This window comes from Rattus norvegicus, chromosome 10 (genome assembly GCF_021556685.1).
Source record: "Rattus norvegicus strain SHRSP/BbbUtx chromosome 10, alternate assembly SHRSP_T2T, whole genome shotgun sequence".
Taxonomy (NCBI): Eukaryota; Metazoa; Chordata; class Mammalia; order Rodentia; family Muridae; genus Rattus; species Rattus norvegicus.
Genome location: NC_141543.1, coordinates 19,608,121 through 19,624,860, shown reverse-complemented (window position 1 = coordinate 19,624,860; position 16,740 = coordinate 19,608,121). Strand labels below are relative to the sequence as shown.

At 55.3% G+C, this 16,740-nt stretch overlaps 2 protein-coding genes across 57 annotated transcripts in view; one reads left to right on the top strand and one right to left on the bottom strand.

Moving 5' to 3' along the window:
• The window catches only part of Tsc2 (TSC complex subunit 2), a 34,582-nt gene extending 24,033 nt beyond the window's left edge, over positions 1-10,549 (top strand). For 6 of the 50 annotated variants that reach the window (XM_087569836.1, XM_087569833.1, XM_087569835.1 and 3 more), the window contains exons 26-41: positions 1,834-1,998; positions 2,160-2,312; positions 2,399-2,511; positions 3,526-3,738; positions 4,425-4,628; positions 5,246-5,314; positions 6,366-6,496; positions 6,822-7,312; positions 7,532-7,607; positions 7,802-7,888; positions 8,564-8,750; positions 8,903-9,042; positions 9,726-9,804; positions 9,872-9,963; positions 10,047-10,145; positions 10,236-10,541. In XM_087569836.1, coding sequence (XP_087425962.1) covers positions 1,834-1,998; positions 2,160-2,312; positions 2,399-2,511; positions 3,526-3,738; positions 4,425-4,628; positions 5,246-5,314; positions 6,366-6,496; positions 6,822-7,312; positions 7,532-7,607; positions 7,802-7,888; positions 8,564-8,750; positions 8,903-9,042; positions 9,726-9,804; positions 9,872-9,963; positions 10,047-10,145; positions 10,236-10,400 — 2,464 coding nt within the window. In that variant the 3' untranslated portion in view covers positions 10,401-10,541. 50 annotated transcript variants of the gene reach the window in all.
• Pkd1 (polycystin 1, transient receptor potential channel interacting) overlaps positions 10,538-16,740 on the bottom strand; it is a 48,320-nt gene continuing 42,117 nt past the window's right edge. For 3 of the 7 annotated variants that reach the window (XM_087569781.1, XM_087569783.1, XM_087569785.1), the window contains 12 exons: positions 15,865-15,983; positions 15,585-15,787; positions 15,321-15,515; positions 14,798-14,937; positions 14,171-14,283; positions 13,665-13,806; positions 13,413-13,538; positions 13,040-13,214; positions 12,635-12,925; positions 12,414-12,548; positions 12,034-12,339; positions 10,539-11,939 (listed from right to left, as the gene is read on the bottom strand). In XM_087569781.1, coding sequence (XP_087425907.1) covers positions 11,472-11,939; positions 12,034-12,339; positions 12,414-12,548; positions 12,635-12,925; positions 13,040-13,214; positions 13,413-13,538; positions 13,665-13,806; positions 14,171-14,283; positions 14,798-14,937; positions 15,321-15,515; positions 15,585-15,787; positions 15,865-15,983 — 2,413 coding nt within the window. In that variant the 3' untranslated portion in view covers positions 10,539-11,471. 7 annotated transcript variants of the gene reach the window in all.

Sequence of the window (16,740 nt, the reverse complement as noted above, 5' to 3'; positions counted from 1 at the left end):
TGTCCTTGGCCAGAGCCTCTTCCTCTCAGGGGCTCTCGGCCCCTCAGGGGCTTGTGCTGAGAAATAGCCTTTTCCACCGGGAGTTGGGGCCTGGCCTCAAGGCCTCTCTGGGGTGAGCAGGGGTATTGGTCTGCCTGGAATCTGCCGTGCGGGCGAGCCACACATTTAATTTGCACTACTGTCCTTTGTTTTGGTGTCATGCGTGAGACCTTACGTTTTTCTTAGTCACATTTACAAGCTGTATTTTTATGCATTTTTGTTTTCTGTTTCTTCCCCTGCTCACTGTCCTTTGGCATGGTTCTGTTGTTCATCTCACCCGCGGGACCTCTCCATCTTGACCCTGTGGCCTGGGACCTTTCCTCCTCACCCCTCCAATGGCTTGTTCTCCCATTCCTGGGAGCTGGGCTCTCTGGGGCTTGGGGCTTCCTTCCTCGCCTGGTAGTTTGAGGATAGCCAGAGCCCCCAAACAAGGCCTGAATAACTCTCCACCTGTGAAAGAATTCAAAGAGAGCTGTGCAGCCGAGGCCTTCCGGTGCCGCAGCATCAGTGTATCTGAACATGTGGTCCGCAGGTAGTGGGGCTGTGTCGGGTGGGGGGCACGGACCTGGAGCTTGGCCCCGTGAGCACCCGGGTGGTGGTGCATGGGGCTGCATGCATGACCTTCTCGCCTGCCGGCAGCTCTCCCTGACAAGAGCTGGAGGACAGCCTGGCCCCAGCCTAGCAGAGCCTGGTGGCAAAGGGTGGGAAGGTTGCATTCTGTCCAAGCCCTGTACGAGCATAGTTGGCTGCACAGCCCCCGCAGAGATCATCCCCCAAGCCCTGACTAGAGCTAGAGTAGCTGCTCTGAGAAGATTGCGAGTGAGTGTCAGCCCCCTGGGATTGGCACCAGGGAGCAAGACCAGCGCGAGCTTTGCAAATCCAAGTTGCTCAGGTGGCAGACGCCACTGCCCTAAGTTCGGCACCACATTCTGTAGAACAGATTTTCTTCTTGGGCTTCATTCTCAGAGGAACTGGAGGCTTTTGTCCAGTGATCTGGGGTGGAGGCCAGCCTGGAGGGGTGGGGGAGATGCTGGGCCCCAGAGGTAGGTGCTAGCATCTTTGTGGGAGTTGTGTCTGCACAAGCGATAGGGTGTCTTTCCCTCACCTTCTAGCCCTTCGTGGGTGTGGCCTCAGTCACCCTGAGATCTAGCTCCTCGCTAGTGACTGCCTTGGGTTCTCACCTCAGTGTGGCTTCTGAAAGCTGGGAGAGTGAGGTGCTCAGTAGTATCCCCCATTAACTCTTTCTTTCTGGCAGACTCCTTATAACCCAAATGTGACTAAAGAGATACGACATTTCCGTCAAAATCAAACTTACAAAGACCTGCCTCTGGTTCTGGGGCATGAGTGAAACTTGGCCAGTCACCCCAGTTCACTTAGCCCGTAAAGCTCAGCCACTCCCCGTCTGTGACAGGAGGTGGCCCGGTGGGCAGAATGCAATCTTGCTGTCTTCCCTTGGTCTCTGAAGTCTGCATGACTAAGCTGTGGGCTGCAGCCATGGCTAACTCTTATGTGCTTCGGGGAGAGGGAAGTTCTGTCTCACCATTCTCTCAGCTGTGCTCCAAACAGAGGGGCTTTGCTGTGAGGCTCTGCCTCCCTTCCTCTCTGGGACGACGCGGTCCACAGGGCTTGTGAGGTTGTAGCTCCACTAGCCACTGTGCCCTGGCTCTGGTGGGCTTTCTGAGCAAGGCCATCTTGGCCGTGCATGCATTGAGCTTTGGCTCCTGGTGGTAGGTGACTCAGCATGGTCCTTCCCTCAGCCCTGACCTCTAACCCTGGTATGGTTTCTCCCTCTAGCAGAATACAGACATCTCTTACCAGTGCCAGCTTGGGGTCTGCGGATGAGAACTCTATGGCCCAGGCTGATGACAACCTGAAGAATCTCCACTTGGAACTCACAGAAACATGTCTGGACATGATGGCCCGATATGTGTTCTCCAACTTCACTGCGGTTCCCAAGAGGTATGAGGACCTACAGGATTGGGGCACTGTGGGTGGGAGGGGTAGCTATCTACAGCTCTGGGCTCCTGAGGTCCTGCTGGTCTTCAGGAGCTGAGATTCACTCTGGAGCTCCCTTTGACCCTGCACATACAAGCAGGAGGTAGACATTTTTACTCTTTTAGGTCCCCTGTGGGAGAATTCCTCCTGGCAGGGGGCAGGACCAAAACGTGGCTGGTTGGAAATAAGCTGGTCACTGTGACAACGAGTGTGGGAACTGGTACGCGGTCGTTGCTGGGCCTGGACTCCGGGGATCTGCAGGGTGGCTCAGCATCAAGGTGACCGTCCCTCCCTTCTGTGTATACTGTGCTCCTAGAAACCCCGGGGGACCGTGGTTGACTCTGTATGGCACTTCTGTCCTTAGCTCTGATCCTGGCACACATGTGAGGCAGACAAAGGAAGCACCGGCCAAACTGGAGTCCCAGGCTGGGCAGCAGGTGTCCCGTGGGGCCCGGGACCGAGTCCGCTCCATGTCAGGTAAGACTCTACCTGAGCCATCTCCTGACACATATCCATTATCCCTCAGCTCCCTCTCAGTTTGGCCCAATGTGCAGAAGGACTGTTGGCTGGCTTGATGACTGGCCACTTGGGGGTGGTCCTTGGATGGCATACTTGTCACGTCTGTGTGTAGAAGCCTGGTACCTCTGCTCATCAGTGGAGTCAGGCTCCTGCAGCTGAAGGGCCTAGAAGCCAGCTCGGCCCGAGCACTCTGTTATGATTGATAAGTTGTGGGTCAGTGGGTGGGCATCAGTGACCTTCGCAGTTGGCGCAGGAGGCCACCACTCTTCCTTTTCCTCCTCCTCCTACTCCTCCTTTTTCTCCCTTTTTCTTCCTGTTTTGTTTTCTTTTTTATTTATTTGTTTGTCTTGTTTTTTTCAAGACAGGGTTTCTCAATGTAGCCCTGGCTGACCTAGAATTCGCTCTGTAAACCTCAAACTGGCCTCAAGCTCACAAAGATCCACCTGCCTTTGCCTCCCCAGTGCTGGGATTAAAGACATGTGCCAATACTGCCTGGGCTTTGTTTTGTTTTGTTTTTTTAACTTTTTTTTTTTTTCCGGAGCTGGGGGCCAAACCCAGGGCCTTGTGCTTGTTAGGCAAGCGCTCTACCGCTGAGCTAAACCCCCAACCCTTTTTTTTTTTAACTTTTTAGTGACTTATTTTTATTTTATGTGCATTGGTGTTCTGCCTACATGTGTGTCTGCGTGAGGGTGTCAGATCTCCTGGAACTGGAATTCCATACAATTGTGGATGCTGGGAATTGAACCTGGGTCCTCTGGAAGAGCATCCAGTGCTCTTAACCACTGAGCCATCTCTCTGAGGCTACCACTCTTAAAGGGTCGAAACCCAGGACTGGGGCTATCCTGTTCTACCTTTCCTTGGGCATGGGCCAGGTGCTTCCAGGATGGCTGGACTCTATGTCCAAGGGTCTGCTCTGTACTGGAGTTCACTGGGCAAGTGGTGGTCACCAGTTCTAAACTCCCTTGTTTTTAGGGGGCCACGGCCTTCGAGTTGGTGTCCTGGACACTTCAGCTCCCTACACCCCAGGAGGCCCTGCTTCTCTGGGAGCACAGGCAGCACCAGCAGCAAGGCCTGAGAAGCCCTGTGCAGGAGCCCAACTTCCGGCAGCGGAGAAGGCGAACCTGGCAGCCTATGTGCCTTTGCTGACCCAGGGCTGGGCAGAGATCCTGGTCCGCAGGCCCACAGGTACTGACTGTCTGGAGAGTTGCAGTGGTCATCTTCAGGCTGCAGACCCAGAGCAGTGAGCACAAGGGCCCTGAGACATTGACCCTGAAGCTGGCCGTCAGAGGTGTATGGTGGCTGAGGCAGCTGGCTCTTTAGACGTTTAGTCTCCCCGTGTAGAAGACCAGAAGATGAGACTCGGTGTGGGCAGGGCTGGTGCCCTCCGTGCCCTCTCCTGAGACTGCAAGTGGCTTCCTTCTCTCTTTGTCCTCATGCTTGAGCCCAGATCCTTTATCACATGCACACCAGTCGTTAGAGGGGGCCACCCTTGTGACCTCATTTGACCTTGTTAACTTCTTTACCATTTCCACAGTCACTTTCTGCAGCCATCTCTGAGCTTAGCATATGAATTTAGCCTGCAGCAGGGGCATGCCCACCACCAGGAGGAGCTTAATGAAGACTCTAAGCCCAGGAACAGTTGTGGGTGCTGTGGGGATGTGGTACAAGGAGAAGCTATAACTTGGCTGCCAGGCTGTCTCAGGGGCCCCTGTCCTGATGTGTCTGAGCCGAGCCTGGCCTGCCCGCCCTCAGTGTAGTGCTCATCTGGAGTGACACAGGGCGGGAGTGGGTATAGGCTGTAGGAGGTAGTGCTAGGAGCGGGGTGTGACTGAGAAGTGTGGCCTAAGCTTTGAGGTACCCCCTACCCCCAGGAAACACCAGCTGGCTGATGAGCTTGGAGAACCCGCTCAGCCCCTTTTCCTCAGACATCAACAACATGCCCCTGCAAGAGCTGTCTAATGCCCTTATGGCTGCTGAGCGCTTCAAGGAGCACCGGGACACGGCCCTATACAAGTCATTGTCAGTGCCAGCGGCTGGCACAGCCAAGCCTCCTACTCTCCCACGTTCTAACACAGGTGAGTGCAGATCGCGGGCAGTGCTGAGCTGCAGATGCTTGGTCTGATGGCGCATGACTCCCTCCACTGTGGCCTCTCACATGTAGTTTTCAGGGTGTTTGGGGGAGATACTAGTGTTCTGGTCCCTAAAGTTTAGGAGCAGGCTCGTGCCTGCTGAAGAAACCCTCTTCCTTGGAGACTGGTACTTCCTAGCACCATCAGGATGCTGCTGAAGTTGGCAGTGTCTGGGTGGAGCTCTCTGAAGCACCTCCATGATGGGCTTGGCCTTGGTGAGGAGGCACTGTGGGCAGCCGAGCACAGCTTGGGCCTGGGTGGGATGCCTGAGCTTGCCTGCTTGTGTGCTCCCAGCCTGCCAACCCTACCCAGCTAGGTCCTTGGTCACATGTGGCCATAGATGGTACTTGGAGGCCGAGGACACTCATACGTCAGCAGCTGGCCAGCACTGACCTCCCAAAGGCTGTGCATGCAGTTTGGAGAGCTGGGAGCCCTGTGTGCCGGCCCTGGCCGCCGCTGGCCCTCCCCTCTCTCCTCTCCAGGCCCGGGGCTATGCCCATCCTCTCTGCTCGGCCTTGTGCAGTCTCTGCGCTGACGAGGCTACTCGCGTGGTTACCTTGCAGTGGCTTCTTTCTCCTCCCTGTACCAGCCCAGCTGCCAAGGACAGCTGCACAGGAGCGTTTCCTGGGCAGGTATTGGCGCGTGCGTCCCTGTGAGGAAACCATGTGGTCTGCAGAGCACCACTCTGCCTCATAGACGCTGTTCTCCTCGTCCCTCATCTGGTCACCCTTCCATGGCTGACTGAGCCTCTCATCACCCTTGGGGAGCAGGGTCCTGACTGACATGAGGACATCTTGTGTAGGACACCTGTGCTTAGCCCTTTGACACATGTCCTTTTGAGCAGAGCTCTGCTTCTGAGCTGTATGTGGCCTCTGGCTGGCAGGTTGGGTAGGTCTCCTTTTCCCTGTGGGTGGCAGCTGTTGGGGTTGCCTGGCCCTAGGGCTCTGGTGAGTCCTTTTCCTGGCTAGCTACTGATCTGATTGTTTTGTGCGTCTCCTTGCATCATAGCTGGTCGAGGACCTAGATGACAAGGCCCCTAGCTCTTTGCCACTGGCTCTGGAAAGTTGCCCAGCAGACTCTCCTGTGTACAGGAGCCAGTTCTGGAAGGGCAGTGTATACATGGCTGCTGGAGTGTGGGCAGGAGCTAGGGGAGGGTGTCAGTCAGGCTGCACAGACCCTTGATTGCTTCTTACCCACACCCTGTCCTGGCTTGTGTTGCCAGGGACTTGATCCCTTCCCTTAGGTACCAGATTTGAAGCTTCTGTCCTCAGGGTAGGCTGTGAGTCTGCATATGGGGACATCCTGTCAGCTTCTTTCTCGGGTCCAAAGCCCTGGAGAAACAAGGCCTCTTTCCTTAGTCTCAGAGTTGGCTTCAGACCCTGTACCCCTCTCACACTTTAGTCCTCCTTGAGTGGGGATTCTTGCCCCGCTCTCCTACCTGCCTTGCTAGTGATGCAGGGGTGGGTAGAGCTGCTGCACACTGGCCTGCTGCAGGTGTTAGAGCCAGAGCTCCCCGGGCCTTCAGAGTCCATCTCTAGCCTGCTCCAGTGGCAGCCACAGGCAGAGGGTGGAAAACTCTGCAGGGTGCTGCCCTTCCAGCAGGGAGAAGCTGGTGTTCTGAGGTCACATGAGCGTCCAACCCTGCCCAGCACACAGCAAGCAGCCCTGTCTGTGTCCTCTCAGACTCGGCCGTGGTTCTTGAGGAGGGAAGTCCAGGAGAGGCTCATGTGCCAGTGGAGCCCCCCGAATTGGAGGACTTTGAGGCAGCATTAGGTACAGACAGGCACTGCCAGCGGCCTGACGCCTACAGCAGGGTGAGTGTCATAGGAAGTTGTTGGGAAAGCTGGGGCAAGTGGTGCAGTGTCTGTCAGACTCCTGGCACTATACTAACTTTCTGTGTGAACTGGATAGGTCTCCTCCTGACTAAGAAATGGCCAGTTTTTCCCATGCACCCCCCAACCCCCACCCTGGCTCCTGTTCCCACCATCGGGGTCTCGCCCTCTATCTGAGTGGCATTTATTGTGGGCCTTTTTTAGTTTGTTAGAAGGGATGGCAGGCACTGCCAGAGGACTAGAGGGGGACCCAGAGGAACCTGTGCTTGTGCCTTCTAACAGTGTTTCTTTCAAATTGTCTTTGCAGTCTTCCTCAGCATCTAGCCAGGAAGAAAAGTCCCACTTGGAGGAGCTGGCTGCAGGGGGTATCCCCATTGAGCGGGCCATCTCCTCTGAGGGGGCTCGGCCTACAGTGGACCTGTCCTTCCAACCCTCACAGCCTTTGAGCAAGTCTAGCTCTTCTCCTGAGTTACAGACCTTACAGGACATCCTTGGAGACCTAGGGGACAAGACTGACATTGGACGGCTGAGTCCTGAGGCTAAGGTCCGATCCCAGTCGGGGATCCTGGATGGGGAAGCAGCTACCTGGTCAGCTCCGGGTGAAGAGAGCCGTATCACAGTCCCACCTGAAGGTCCCCTGCCTTCCAGTTCTCCCCGCTCCCCTAGTGGCCTCCGGCCCCGAGGCTATACCATCTCTGATTCAGCTCCATCACGAAGGGGAAAGAGGGTAGAAAGGGACAACTTCAAGAGCAGAACTGCGGCCTCCAGTGCTGAAAAGGTGCCAGGCATCAACCCTAGGTGGGCACAAACCCCAAGTTGCTACCATCTCCAGGGGATGCATTTTCTCTTTGGCTGGAGCTCCCAGACACTGCCTGGGAGAACAGGCAGACACGGATCCTTGTGTCTTCCTTGTGGCTGGTGGGAGCCATGAGGAGGGTGGGTCCTTGACTTAGGTCCTGCCATGGTGTGGGTGGGGCCTCCATCCTGGCCCTGCCCTGACCAATGCTTTCCCTGCAGCTTTGTGTTCCTACAGCTCTACCATTCACCCTTTTTTGGTGATGAGTCCAATAAGCCCATCCTGTTGCCCAACGAGGTAGGCCAGCCTGCCTTCTGCCATAGTAGGGGTGGGGTCACAGAGGGTCTATTCCCTCGTGGCAGTAGGCTGTGTTCTACTTGGGTAGACACAGTCATCCTGAGGACTGGTACTATGTAGACTATCTGGGTTGGCGGCGGCTGGTGGCAGGGTAGTCTCTGCCCTGAACTCACATAGGTTCTGTGTGTCTACAGTCCTTTGAACGGTCAGTGCAGCTCCTTGACCAGATCCCATCCTATGACACTCACAAGATTGCTGTCCTGTATGTGGGAGAAGGCCAGGTAAGGCCCTGGAGTCAGCATAGGACTACTGGGTCTCAACAGTGGGTGTAGGTCTCTCCCACCTTAGAGTTCAGTCTGATTCTTTGATACTCTGGAGTACTGGGAGCTTGTTGAGCCCTGAGCCAGAAGCACAGCCATGAGATGACAGACAGGCCAATGTATTGGTATGCAGAGCTGTGAGGACTGCAGGGTGCATGCACACAATAGCAGGGCTCTGAGGTCCTAGGATGGGCCACTGAGTGAGAATAGCTAAGTGGCAGCAGACAGAGGGCCATCATGGATAATCTCAGCCTAATAGATGAACATGGGCTATACTTTTCTTCTGAGTGAGGTGGGGACCCTGGACTACTTTGAGCCACCATTAGTGCCAGCATTTTGAAAAATATCCCTCTGCTGTGTAGAGCCTTGATGGAATCAGGTGATCACTATCCAAGTGAGAGGAACAGGCTTGGGTTTGGTTGCAGGGTTGCTGAGCAGTGCTAGGGTTCTGGGTATGTTGTTGCTAGCTGAATGTAAGGGTAAAGAAGCAGGGAGGCCAGGGGTCACCCATGTATAAGACAGGACAGCTGTGAGCATGAGAGTAGCCGAGTGGGAGATGATTTCCATCAGTGCCGAACCTGCCAGGCTTAGGACTGTTAAAGTGGTGCCATTCTCACGCCCTGGATTTTTCCACAGAGCAGCAGTGAGCTGGCCATCCTATCAAATGAGCATGGCTCTTATAGGTACACAGAGTTTCTGACAGGCCTGGGTCGGCTTATTGAGCTGAAGGACTGCCAACCAGACAAGGTGTACTTAGGTGGACTGGATGTGTGTGGCGAGGATGGACAGTTCACGTACTGCTGGCATGATGACATCATGCAAGGTGTGTACTGCTCTAGGCAGGCCTGCTTCCAAGCCCTGCCCTCTGGGAAAGAAACAGGAGATCTGGAGGGAACAGGGATCTGAGCCTGGGCCCTTAAGTCCAGCATTTGGTATCCTGTCCTGGCACCCAGTCCAGTGTCACCCACCCTACAGCTGTTTTCCACATTGCTACCCTGATGCCCACCAAGGATGTGGACAAGCACCGTTGTGACAAGAAACGGCACCTGGGCAATGACTTTGTTTCTATCATCTACAATGATTCTGGTGAGGACTTCAAGCTGGGCACCATTAAGGTGAGTGAGATCTCCATGTGCTGGGTACCAAGGCAATGGCTGAGCTCTGCCACTCCCATCACCAGGCTGATCAGCAGCCCAGGCCATCTACAAAATGCTCGCTGGTATATCTAGAAGTGGCCTTGAGTGTTGTCTTGGGAGAGGGTAGGATCTGGGAGCCCCATGTACTGGGACAGGCTATCAGAGACACAGGAGACATGATCACAAAACCTTTCTTCATATATAGGATGAGCTGTGGCCCTCAAGCCTAACTAGGTGAATATGTCCTGGGCTGTGTACAGTGTGTGCAGTCTGCTTACAGTGGCTTTTAAGGGTCCTTGTTGGGTCTGCACTGTATCACAGCTAGGGGAGGTGAGGCAAGGCTTTGGGAAGCCAGTGTACAGGGGCTCATGGGCAATGTCATCCCAGGAGAATAGCCTCAGCTTTGTCTCTTATGTCTGTGTATGTGTGTCGGGAGTACTTCGGGGTGCCAGGCAGCCTGTAAGACAGGTTGTATGTTTTAAGCTAAACATAAACAAATCTGTTAGGGCCCAGATGGAGAGTAGGTTGTTTAGCCAGAGATGGAGACAAAGGTAGGTGGACAAATGCTGCCTTGCTGAGGTGACAATCCTCGACACAGCAGAGCAGAGGGCCTGCCTTTAGCGCATGCTCATACCAGGAGGATTTTCCTCTCGTCTGGGCAGGGCCAGTTCAACTTCGTCCATGTGATCATCACACCGCTGGACTATAAATGCAACCTGTTGACCCTGCAGTGCAGGAAAGGTGAGGCCCAGGCTGGGTAGGGTGGCAGTTTTGGCCTGAGTCAGGTATGAGCAGTGTGTCTCCACAGACATGGAGGGCCTTGTGGACACCAGTGTGGCCAAGATTGTGTCTGACCGCAACCTGTCCTTTGTGGCCCGACAGATGGCCCTGCATGCAAATGTGAGTAGTGGCTGCAGCCTGGGGAGATGGTGGTGTGGTGCTCCTCGGTGGAGCTCACTATGGCCATACTCTGTCCTCTCCAGATGGCCTCACAGGTACACCACAGCCGATCCAACCCCACGGACATCTATCCCTCCAAGTGGATCGCAAGACTCCGCCACATTAAGCGTCTCCGTCAGCGGGTAGGAAGGACAGGGCTTCTGAGATGTGACGTCTGAATCTTGTTGGAACAGAACTTCTGGGCTCACTGCCAAAGCTTTCTCTCTCTCTAGATCCGTGAAGAAGTGCACTATTCAAACCCAAGCTTGCCTCTGATGCACCCTCCAGCCCATACCAAAGTCCCAGCTCAAGCCCCTACGGAGGCTACACCCACCTACGAGACAGGCCAGCGGAAACGCCTCATTTCCTCTGTGGATGACTTCACAGAGTTTGTGTGAGGCCACCAGAGCCACAACTGGAGTCCCGTGGCCATGCACCTGGCCCTTCCCTGAATGACACCTCCTGACTGTACTCTTACATGAAATAAAACTGCCCGTGCCCATCTGGCCCTTGGAGTTCAGAGAGCAGCACAGACAGCAGTCAGACAGCTTCTTTATTTGACTTTGTCTTGTCTGTTTGGGGCTGGAGCAGAATCAAGGCTAGAGCTGCAGCTGAGCCCACAGAGGCAGGCAGGTGCCATTGCATACATTCTCCCCCCCTCCCCCCGCCATGGGGCCAGCCCCATTGGTGGGCTTGTCCAATAACTTCTTGGCATCTTTCATCCCATAGTAGTCCTGCCCTTGCTCAGATCTGAGACCAGCAGATCTGCGTGCTGCCTGGCCCCAGACAAGGGAGGGAAACAAGGCCATGGTGGCCCCAATTGCTGTCCAGCGCCTGCCCAAGGCCAGACTCGGATCCAGTAATAGCTGCAGCTCCCCGCACCCCTGCCCTGGGTAACAGTGGACCCATTTTCAGCCCAAGTAGAAAATACTGACATACAAAAATATATACATTTTAACCCCATATAAATTATTGATGGTGGACATAGGAAGCAGGTGGGAACTAGAGGGCAAGGATGCTGCGGAAACAGGAGAGGTGGTAATAACTTAGGGGACGGATAAAGGAGAAGTGTAGCCTAGCCCTCCCTCGAGCTTAGATTTTAGCAAGAGGAGATGGCCGCCTAGGGGTAGAGCTGGGCGCAGCCCGCTGAACCTGAGGACTCGGGGGAAATAAATTAGCATCTTGGAGGCTGGGTACTCACTTGGTCCAATACTGCTGTGTCCTCCTGTGCGGAGGGGACCCTGGGTCCTGGCTGGCCATACAGCCTTTTTAAAGTGCTGAAGCCCCATAGGTGGGCAGGTAAGGAAGGCAGCAACACCTGTACCCGGAAGAACTGGTGTGCAGCTGCTCTGCCTAGCCCAACCTAGAGGGCAGCAGAAGGTAATACTGAGTGGTGTCCACCCTGGCTCTGAGAGGCCAGTGTAAGCTCCAGGCACTCCCAGGGAAAGGAATGGCAAGACCCCTAGGGACTAAGTGCTGCTGGGGTGGACCTTGTTATTAGGCCACAGGGACACCCTGCTAGGGCCTGTAGTCTGATCTGGCCCCTGACTGGCCCGAGCAAGGCGGCTGGGCAAAGCTGGCTGAGAGGCTGGGAAGCCACCAGGGGAGGGCGAGGAAGGAGGTCCGCTGTGCCCATGGCCTCGAAGGCTCTGGAGTTGTTGCTCCAGCTGGTAGACATCCTCTGTGGCCTGGTTGAGTCGGTCAAATTGGACAAGCAGGCTTTCAAACACAGCATGTAGGCGTGAGGGCTCTGGTTCCAGCCTCAGTGCTGAGCGGCCTAAGCCAGCACTCAGCCCATCTGGCTGGCTGGATGAGGTGGAAGGGTGTGAAGCTTCTGAACCTGCGCTGGGTGGAGGCACAACTGGGGATGACTTGGAACCCCTGGATGAGCGGGAAGGCAGTGGATCCATTCCTTCAAAGCGGACTTTGTGGCGGAACTGGGGGCGGCACAGGGGCTCGGTCAGTCCGGCTGCACCCTGGGCTCGCGAGACCCAGGGTGTGTCCCTCTCCCCCCCACTGGGCCGTACCCACCTCCTTGACCTTGCTGAAGCCCATCCAGAGCCGAAGCCTACGCAGGAAAAGCTCCACCATCTCATAGTCCTGGGGCTCCCACGCTGGGCGGTAAAGCTCCCCACGCAAGGCATGGTACCGCCAACGCAGGAGGACAGCCCCTAACCTCAGGGCACCCCACACTCGCAGAGCCCAGAGCCCCACACACAGCAGTGGGGACAGGTACCAGGACTCAGAAGGGCACAGAGTGGGGACCCTCGCCCCAGGGCACAGTACCAGGAAGGCTCGGGCCATGCTGTAGAGAGTATCTGCACCAGAGGAAATAAGCTACGGGAAAGAGACACAGATAAAGGCACGCCCTTGGGGAAGCCCTTTCCTGCTACCCCACAGCAGCAACCTACCAGGATGGCCATCTGTGCATAGGCCACGCCAAGCAGGACCAGGCCCAAGGTGGCTCCCATGAGCTCTGGCAGCGCCCGACACAATGTCTTGCCAAAAACAGACCACTGGCGCACAAACCGCAGCTGCTGGGCAGCCTGTGGACAGGAGGTAGTTTGTCAGCTTTCCCCAGGCCATGGAGTCCGGTCCTAGTCATGCACCAGGCTGCACCTCTTGCCCTCACCTTGACCAAAAGCAGGAAGAGAAGTGAAGCTGCCAGTCCACGAGCCACAGAGCCCAGCTGAGCCACTTGGTCAAAGCTAGTGAAGTGGTGTGGATGGTCGTGCACAAAACGGGTCCATTGGCGGTCAGCAATGCCCAGCTGGGCCAGGCGTACCAGTCCTGTGGCTGCCGTCAACATCACCAGAAGCCACCGCGCCCAGGCCTCAGGCCTTGCTGTGCGTGCACACCCCTCTCTGCGCCAGGTATGCACCTCAGCCACGGAGAAGTATAAGGCAAAGAGCAGCAAGCACACCTGGGACGGGCATGAGCAGGGTTGAGAGGAGATACATGAGGGTGTTGTCCAGTGTTCAGATCCCCATGGGGGCATGATCAGGGTTCTCAGGAGATGTCAAGGGGAAGGGCATACCGAGGTGAGTAGTGGCAGAGACAGGCCGGTGCTGAGTCGCCGTAATGCAAATGGGCGGACACTGAAGGCAGCCAGTGCATGGCCGGCTACAGGGAACTCGAGGCGCAGTGTAACAGCAGCATGTAGCCCCACAGCAGGGCTGTAGCGGGTGAGTTCTACGAACACTGCACGGCTCCTGCATGGAGGATGCTGTCAGCACAAGGGGCCATGTGTACAGGAGCATTGGATACAGGATGGGAAGTGGCTATGGTTTAATCACCAGTTACAAAGGGGGCATGGGGGGGGGCGGGGCACAGAGGACTCAGGGCTAGGCATGGGGACAGCTGGCTAGAAGTGAGGCTCAGAGGCCTGCCATTCCCCACTCAGCACCCACCTGCTGTCAAGCCAGTTGTGCAGCTGCAGGAAACCCAGCCGGGCACGGCTCTCCTCCAGACTTAGTCCTAACTCCTGTATGTAGCCCCCACTGTCATACACTGCACAGTAGCCCCAGTACCAGGCGCTGTGGAGACAGGGCAGGGTTGGAAACTCTCTAGTTTTGAGAGTAACTGATAGGCCCCGAGGGGGCCAGAAGATCCTCTGGAGAACTCCCCTTACCCCGGTGGGCTTCAGGCTCTTTTCTACTCACCCCAGCAGGTCCGGGGCAGAGTAAGCCCATGTCTCAGAGCCATTTTGCACCACACTCTGCCAGCCAATGCCATAGTCACTGGTGCTCAAACTTCCTGTGGCTGAACACATGTGCTCTGAGCTAGAAGGGTCTGGACAGAATGCTAGAAAGCAGAGGGCTGGGACTCAGGACATACTATACATAACCCAATGGGTGACTCACTGTTCAACTCGGTTGTGCCCCTGAGCTGTGACCTCCCCAAATCTCTTAGCCTCCCATACAGCAAACATTATGATGTTATAAAAAAGCAACAGAGGGGGTTGGGGATTTAGCTCAGTGGTAAAGCGCTTGCCTAGCAAGCGCAAGGCCCTGGGTTCGGTCCCCAGCTCCGAAAAAAAGAACAACAAAAAAAAAAAAAAAAAAAGCAACGGAGGAAAACCATCCAGTTAAGCAGAGTTCAAACTGCCCAACTGCGGTTGCTAAGGAAGCAGCAGGATGATCAGCATGGACCACCATCCCCAGCTCACCTTCCTGCAGCCGCACCTGCCGTAGCCGTGGAGGCCCCAGCTCAGGGCTAGACTGGTTCCCATGGACGTAGGGCAAGAGCACATGTGACATCCATGGCCAGAACTCATCAGACCTGCCAACAATAGTCCATCACTGAGATCAAGGCTGTCAGGGTCCAGGAAGTGCTGCTGTAGCAGCCGGAAGGGATGATGCTGGCCCGTGTTCCCTACTCTCGGACTGCTGGATTTGGGGCAGATAACTTTATCCTGATATTTTGCTGGGTACCACAGAAGACTAAGCAGTGTTCCAATTCTCTACCCACTGGGTAGCCTAGCATGTTTCTGGTTCTAACCATCAAACAGTGAATGTCCAGTCTTTTGCTTATCTGGGCCACACAGGGGTTGTATGACATTGTGACATGTTGTTGTCTATAAAGGTCATGCTTGAGAACCATACAACTGAGGACTCATTCATAGCTACCCAGGATGATTTGTGGCTCATGAACTGTAGGACACCCTTGACTCTAGACACTTCCAAATGATCCCTACAGGGTGGGGTGGACTAAAGACCAAACAAAAGTGGGCCTTGGTGGGCATCGGTGCCACCTTGGCCCAGTGTATAAGTGTATGTGTCCTGAATGTCCCTACCGGGTGATGGCCAGAAAGGCTTGACTGTCCAGCTCCTGCTTGATGGCACTCTGCAGGCGATAGGCGTGACCATGGCAAGAAGCATCCCCATAGTTGGCCAGCAGCGTCACCAACAAGAAAAGCATGTACACCAAGAGGCTCTGGGGACAGGGAGAGATGGCTCTGACCAGCTGATCCCATCCCACAGGGCTAGGGCAGGGTACCTTTAGTGGCGGGTGCAGGGACGGCAGGGGTGGCGGTGGGGTGTCAAGTCTGAGTTAAGGAATGGCAGCATAGTCCTACATTCCTATGGCTAATGCTCCTCTTGGGGGAAGACACACACACAGGCCGTGAACTAAAATAAAATGGCTGTGCCCAGCGCCCTCTAGGCTAGGTGTGGCAGGACCCTGAGATGTACATTAGCACAGAGAGGGGGCAGCAGGTAATGGGAGGACAGGAGGTGCAAAACACTGACTGTCCACTGGAGGTCAGGAGCAAGGCAAACAACGGGAGCCAAGGTGGTGCTGCGGTGGCCAGGGCTTACCTTTAACATGTCATGGAGCCTCTTGACCTTGCGGGCTTCCTCCTTTGCCAAGAAGAGTGCAAAACCATGTGGGGGCCGCACCCGGGGCACACGCTCACTTACAGGCGTTACCGCGGGACTCTCTACCAGAGTGTCATCTTCATCAGGGTGTAGCCGCTTGGCTACCAGTGAGAAGTAGAGCGCTTCCAGCAGGACCTGCAGTGGCAGTGCGGTCAGCTGGCAGGCATGAGACCGGCAGTCCCTCCCCTCCAGGAGCCCTCTCACCTTAAGGGGCTCCCAGCCAAGGAATGAGGCCAGGAAGCTGGAGCTGCTTGAGAGAAGCCACATGACACTCACGCTGGGAGGGAAGCTGGCACCAATCCACCCTGAAACTGCTACAGCCACAGCTACCAAGAGTAGGCTGAGCCCATGGGCCAGCGGGGCGCACCAGGTAGGCAGCAGCCTCTTCCGAAGACCTTCCACCAGCCCTGGAGACACACAGACAACTGCATGGCTGCCAGCCCAGGAAGGCCTGGAAGGGATGTCCTGCTCTGTGTGGGTGTACCTGTCCTGGAAAGCCTTGTCACCGGGGACTGTTCCCAAGTCAGGCCCATGCTGGGTGGTCTCTTCTCCCCCATTGTCTGCAGTATCAGAGTTTCTGTTTTCTCCCCAGGAGCACTGGACCTGGGCACAGGAAGGGGCCATGAGTTTTGTGCATCCTCCAAGGAGGCAGCAGCAGTGGTCTGAGTGATACGCATCATCTAGGAACCGCTGCTTCAGCACCCTTGAGTCCTGAACCAGGCAATGTGTTGCTGGGCTGCAGGACACTACAGTCCTTCTTCTTGCTTTCTGTATATAAACCCACTTCCCAGGGCCAACTAAGGGAATACTAAGTCTGTATCTTGCATGTTCTGTCCTGGCATGAAGGGAGTAGCCCTTCTCCAAGCTCACGCCAGCCACACAGGACTATGTTCTAAACCTCTCACGCACTCTCCAAGCCCTGCCCTGTAGAATGCTGCAGAGACGCATACCCTGTGTGGTTTGTGTTTTAAAAGTCAGTCTTGCCTGCACAGTGAGCTCCAATTCAGCCAATACATAGTGAGACTCTGTTTCAAAAACAAACAAACAAGAAAGCAAGGCTAAAAGGGCAGAAAGAAGACATGAGACGCCATGTTGTCTGAGGGAAAGTTCCCATACTTTATGGCGCTTTCTGTGTCCAAGGGCTCTGAATTACATGGTCCACACTAACTGTTCACCTTCCACTGAGCCTAATGTCTCTGGATCTGTGTGTGCCACTTAATGAGCAAGGTTTATCAAGGCAAGCACCCACAGACCAGCGAACAAATGGAAATGCCTTTTCTTTAAATTGACTTTGCTAAACATAAAAGTCATAGAGCATTTATCTAATATCAGCCTTCCCATCTAATGAGGAACAGGCACA